General features: G+C 42.4%; 1 protein-coding gene across 1 annotated transcript; it reads right to left on the bottom strand.

Annotated features, from left to right (window-relative positions):
* Nucleotides 1-669: 669 nt before the first annotated feature.
* LOC101846912 (collagen alpha-1(XXI) chain) lies at nucleotides 670-6,240 on the bottom strand (the record flags this gene model as incomplete). The annotated part of the gene is given in 6 exon segments (XM_013087343.1): nucleotides 670-892; nucleotides 2,211-2,326; nucleotides 3,010-3,150; nucleotides 4,454-4,579; nucleotides 5,394-5,527; nucleotides 6,199-6,240. Coding segments are annotated over 6 exon segments (566 nt in total), but the record flags the coding sequence as incomplete, so codon positions are not given.
* Between the last annotated feature and the right edge of the window lie 267 nt (nucleotides 6,241-6,507).

Here is a 6,507-nt window from a genome sequence, read left to right as displayed (position 1 = left end):
CTATGGAAGTCACCACACTGACGCCATTTTCTCGCTAATTTTACCTCTGAAAATATCTCGACTTCTATTCCCGATAAAAGAATATTTTTTTCATGGAAAGCAAGACAAACGAACAGCCTTTAAGATGACACCAATAACTCCCTATGCCCAAAAATTGACGAGCGCCTGATTCCAATGCGTCGTGACACAAAACAATATATAGACATAACAATACAGCTTAGTGATATAGTTGTGAAAGACAGGGCTATCGGATGTCCTCCTTAGCATAGCGCGCTCATAAAACCCGCACAGTGTCGGAGCGCATCTTTCGTGTAAGGTTACACGAGGTCAGTTTAGTTTTAGTGGAGGTTTTACGGCGCTCGAAACTGAAAAAGGTCTTATGAGCGCCAGAAGATTAGAGGTGTTACAAGAGAGTAACACACATATAAAAGAAGAAGGGGAGAAACGTTTTTAGTTTTGGTAATAGTTTTACGGCGCTCGCAACTGCATAAGGTCATATGAGCGCCAGAAGATTAGAGGTGTTACAAGAGAGTAACAAACATAAAAAAAGAAGGGGAGATAAGGACGATAGATGTTTGATAGAAAAGAAGAAACAAACCACACCAGAGCACCCGCCAACCACCCACGAGTGAATGACTTTATAAAAGAGAAAACATCAAACAGCTCAGGTTTCTTTTTTCATAGGTTTATTGAAGCACAAAAATAAATATAATTTGAAATGTCTAAGTATAGAAACATTTGTCAAAATAAATTTTTCTGCAAGGGTAGAAAAACGATTTGTACACAATAGCCAAGCTCTTGGCTTCCTGGGTCGATTGCACGTGGTCGAAGATGATCGGAGATGGATGCTCTCGGTTTGATAGAGGTGCAGCCTAAATAGGCCTCTTATGTCCTGAAATAGAGAAGAGGGAGCATTTTGGTTATAGTTGATTGGAAAAGCTGGGCATTTTTATGAGAGTATTAGCTGGACCCCCTTTCGATGAAAGGAATGATCGGTGCATTAATATCAACTTAAAGTCATTGGCCTACTATATTTACACTCTACTGGAATGGGGCAATAATTCTTGAGAGATGCAAAAAATTATAAGGTCTAGATCTATACTCTCAAAACAAAATGCACCTCGCGAAACATCCCTTCCGGATATTCTAAAATTACAGAGACAGAAGCGTCGGCCTACTAAAACGATCGGCGAAATAAAGAAATTTAGCTTTTTGCAGCAAAACTGTCTCAAAATTGAAAAAACCAAGGGCGTCATGCTCTGGAGAATATTTTAAAGAATCTTTTGGCGAAAACCGCATGTCGATCGATGCAGCCATTAAAAAACCTTTTGAATAGCAAAATTCGGCCACCACAAAAAGATAATAGATTAGGTTCGATGTTTGAGTGTATATAATAAAAATATAGGCTCAAGCCTAGCATGTGTAAAACAAAAGCATAAGTTTAGATTTCGGTTTGGACTTTGGCTTGAGTTCAGAACTGACCAAGGGCTCAAATTTATAATATTATCTTCTATTAAGTTTACATTAAGATTTAGGCTTAAGTCCAGAATTGACTAAGGGCTCAAACCTCTATACTTAATAAGGTTCCTATTAAAACTTCGGCTTGGGTTCAGATTTGACTAACAGCTCAAACTTTTAATAATAATAATATCTAGATATCTTTGCTTAGGTTTATATTAAGATTTCGGCAAAGGTTCAGAATTGACAGAGGATTCAAACTTGAAATAATATTATCTAAACATCTTTGAATCTGATTATCCTAAGACTTAGGCTTTGGCTTAGGCTGAGCAGGCATGCCCTTGACCATCAATAATTTATTTATAGAGGCACCAGCCATCCATGTCCAGATTCTGTTTGAGCCTCTTTTTCCTGTCTGCGGATTAATATTCTTTTTTTTTCCAGTTCATTGGTTCCGCTTCCATGCACCCCTTATAGTGTCATCATTTATGTTACTGTCCATTTCTATCGGTAACACGATCAAGAGCAGTATTTATTATAATTAAGAAACATAAAAATAATAGAAAATTAAAAAATACCCCAATTAAATAATAAATAATAAATAAATAAATTTAAAAAATACCTCAACTAAATAAATAAATGAATAAATAAATAAATGAATAAAAAAATACCTCAATTAAATAAATAAATAAATAAATAAGTAAAGCTGAGCAGGCAGTTACGCCCAGTGGCGTTGGTTTGCGCGCGCTTACCTGGGTGGACAGAGGTAGTTGACGAGGTTGGCAGACGCTTCCTTGGCACTGCGGCCTGTGAGTGTGATTGCGCCGTCTATGTTCACACCTGAGCCGATGGGGTCAGCGATGAACACCTGGTGGGAGGGGGAAAAGGGGAGGGTGGGAAGATGAGAGGGTAGGTGAGAGGGTGGGTGAGATGGTGGGTGAGAGGGTGGATGAGATGGAAAGCGTGGGGTGAGAGAGTAAGAGGGTCAGTGGAGGGGGTAAGGTAAGAATGTGGGTGAGAGGGTGGATGAGATGGAAAGTGAGGGGTGAGAGAGTAAGAGGGTCAGGGGAGGGGGTAAGATAGGAATGTGGGTGAGAGGGTGGATGAAATGGAAAGCGTGGGGTAAGAGGGTAAGAGGATCAGGGGAGGGGGTAAGGTAGGAATGTGGGTGAGAGGGTGGATGAGATGGATGATATGAAGTGGTGACACAGTGAGAGGAAAAGACTCACAGATACACACACACTCACGCTTGCACTATGCACACACACACACACACACACACACTCAAACACACACACTCACGCTTGCAGTATGCACACACACACACACTCAAACACACACACTCACGCTTGCACTATGCACACATACACACACACACACACACACACACACACACACACACACACACACACACACACACACACACACACTCACACACACACACCAGCGAACACACACCAGCGAACACATCATCAAGCTCCCAAAAACCCCAAGACCAGCAGATGTACCCCTTGACATTATTTAACCCCCTCGACCTTTGACCCCACTGACCTCCACTCCCGCGGCCACAAGACGCTCCACTTCCGCTGCCAGGCCCTTGTTCCTTTTCCCACCATTTGCCACCAGAACGGCCACGTCACGGGCGTCCGCTCGGCCACCAGAGGTCGCGGTGTAGCCTGTGCTGGTCAGTCGCTGGACATTGGAGGGGTGGATGTGGTTGAGGGGTGGAGGGGTGGGGGGAGGTCGAGGGGGCGTGGCGGGTTTGTGGGTAGGGTGTGTGGGTGGGGAAGGAGCGGGTCAGGAGTGGGAGGTTGTACGATATTAAATAATATTATGTTAGACTTGCTGGGCCCCCTTTCGATGAAATGAATAACCAATGCATTAACATCAACTGAAAGTCATTGGCCTACTATATTTACACTCTACTGGAACGGAGCAATAAATCTTGAGAGATGCAAAAAATTAGAACGTCTAGATATAGTGATGTATAGATTGATTCTCTATTCCGCTTTCGTGGTTGTACACTCTAGAATTTAAAATGTGTGGACATGGATGGCTGGTGCATCTTTAAATACATTTTAATTATTGGTGGTCAGATGTGGAAAAAGTGCTCACGGCTAGTGAACGGAAACCTCACTTGATTACAATGGCGTCTTAGAAGACGGACTCTCCCAAGATTAGATCTAAACGAAACTAATGAAAAACTGAAAATTAAACTACATGTATACAGTGACTAGGGGATCCTCAATAAAACTGGGCACCCTTTAAATGATCCTGAACCACCATGAATTTTGTCAATTTTTGTGTGTTTGTTACACTCTTGTAACACCTCTAATCTTCGGCACCTATATGACTGTATTGTGTTGCAAGTGCCGTAACACTCTTACTAAGTGGGTGGTTGGCGGGTGCTCTGGTGTGGTCTGCTTCTTCTTTCCCATGAAACATCTATCGTCCTTATCTCCCCTTTCTTCTTTTTTAATGTTATTTCTCTCTTGTAACACCTCTAATCTTCTGGCACACATAGTATCACCTTATGCAATTGCGACTGCCGTAAAACCTCTACTAAATCTGACAGTGCCAAAAGGTTTTATGCACAACGCATAATTTAGCACAATTAAAATTTGATCATTTTTTATATAATTTCTGATTATTTTCCTTTACCATTCTTTGTTAAAATTAACAGAATCGCATAATTTCACAATGTTGGGCTCAGTTTGCAGCATAATTTCAGAATGTTGGGCTCAGTTTGCAGCATAATTTCAGAATGTTGGGCTCAGTTTGCAGCAAAATTTCAGAATGTTGGGCTCAGTTTGCAGCATAATTTCAGAATGTTGGGCTCAGTTTGCAGCATAATTTCAGAATGTTGGGCTCAGTTTGCAGCATAATTTCAGAATGTTGGGCTCAGTTTGCAGCATAATTTCAGAATGTTGGGCTCAGTTTGCAGCAAAATTTCAGAATGTTTCTTGCATAAAACGAAGGCGGGGACAGAACTGACCTGCACGAGAGCGGACATGCGCGGCATGAGGTAGCCGGTCATCCTCTCTTCGATGGCCTCCGCGGAGGAATAGTCGTCCAGGTCAAAACCTTCGTCGTCTGGGCAAGATCCGGACACCACTCCAAACTGGCGGGAGGAGGGAGGGGAGAAAGGGTTGATGATGATGGTGGTGATGGTGATGATGGTGGTGTGAAGGTGGTGGTGATGTGGTGATGGTGGTGGTGGTGATGGTGGTGTGATGATGTTAGTGGTGATGATGGTGGTGTGAAGGTGGTGGTGATGATGGTGATGAGGATGATGTGGTGATGGTAGTGGTGAAGGTAATGGTGGTGCGATGGTGATGGTGATGGTGGTGGTGGTGATGGTAATGGTGGTGGTGGTGGTGATGGTGGTGATGGTGGTGGTGGTGATGGTCTGATGGTGGTGGTGGTGGTGATGATGGTGGTGCGATGGGCATTGCCCTATCTATAGGAGAAGTTTGGTTTCATTGGTGTGTATATTTGTTTGATTATAGAGAAAAATCTCCCTGCATATTTCTGTCACAGCATTTTTCGGGATAGCCCCCCTTGTGCCTAAAAATTAAAAGCGACCAAAAAGGCGACCGTGATGTGACGCATGGCGTCTGTAGCAACGGGCCAGGAACACAGAAACCATCTTCCAGAACGTCCTGTTTAAGTAAGTAAGTAAGTTTATTCAGTATTTAAGGTCATTGGCACACATCACATCACATAAAACACTCATTTGATAAGTAAAGTTTCCATATTGAATAAGTGCAGGTTGTGCACATATCTCTTATCATGGGTCAAACATTACATGCTATTTCTGTTACAGCATTTTTCGGGATAGCCCCCCTTGTGCTTAATTTTAAAGCGACCCAAATGGCAACCGTGATGTGACGCATGACGACGTCCGTAGCAACGGGCCAGGAACACTGACTCACCCTGAAACCGTCTTCCAGAGCGTCCTGTTTGGCTGTGATAGAGACAAAGGAGGAGGTCCAGGAGGTAGCGGCGAGACCGAGCTCTGCGGGGCTGAAGGCGAAGTAGATGTCAGCGGGGTTCTCCTCACCGCACGCTGGGGAAGGGGGAGAAGGGAGGAGGGGGAGGAGGGAGAGATGGAAAGAAAAAACGGTGAAGAGGGAGGGATAGAGAAAGAAAAAACAACATAAATACAAAGACAAAAATAAGAGCTCTCAAATTAGCAACTCAATTCTGCTGCTTCAACACATCTGTTTGTTGGTTTTCTATAACAAGTAACAACATTTGTGAGGCATCGTGGTGAAATCAGGCGCTCGTCAAAATAACAAAATCGGAGAAACAGGCATTTTTCCGCCAGTTTGTCAGTTTTTATCACATTTTTGTTTTTTTAACTCAACCCCTTTTACGTCAATATAAAAACATATTTACATGTGAATCTTACTGAAAAACGTTGATTAAAGGAACAAAATATGTCATTTTTCAGTTTTCAAGGACTCTGTAGCTATTGGAGTTACCAAACTTTGTTGGCTATTTTCTCTCTTATTTCATCACTGAAACCAGGCGTCGTCACCTCCTTCAATCGCAAATATCTTGATTTTTATTTAAAGATAGATGGGTATTTTGAAAGTGAGGCAAATGAATAAGCTTTCAGATGATAGCAATAACTCCACATGCCCAAAAATTGACAAGTGCCTGATTCCACCGTGTTGTCACACATTTTATATCATAGCTTAATGTTATGGCTAACGTCTGGGGTTCCAAACTCACTTGCTGTTTGAGGAGGTGGGGTGGTCGTGGGCTTCTCTTTCTCTGTGGACCAATCAAATTGAGACACGTTAGTAACTCTTTGAAGACGAAAACTCTTTTTGAAGAAGCTTAACTTCGTTATCCACATAGATTTTCCCCAAAATAACAACAACAACAACAACAACAACAACAACAAAACCCGACCCCATTCTCCAATAAATATCTCACCCCCTAAAAAATCAAACAATTTAAACACAACAAAACAAAAAAATAAAGCAAAACAAAAGCAAACAAACAACACCCCAGCAGGCCTTCTCCAACATCCCCCTC

Source organism: Aplysia californica, unplaced genomic scaffold (assembly GCF_000002075.1).
Source record: "Aplysia californica isolate F4 #8 unplaced genomic scaffold, AplCal3.0 scaffold00577, whole genome shotgun sequence".
NCBI lineage: Eukaryota > Metazoa > Mollusca > Gastropoda > Aplysiida > Aplysiidae > Aplysia > Aplysia californica.
This window is presented reverse-complemented; position numbering and strand designations above follow the sequence as displayed.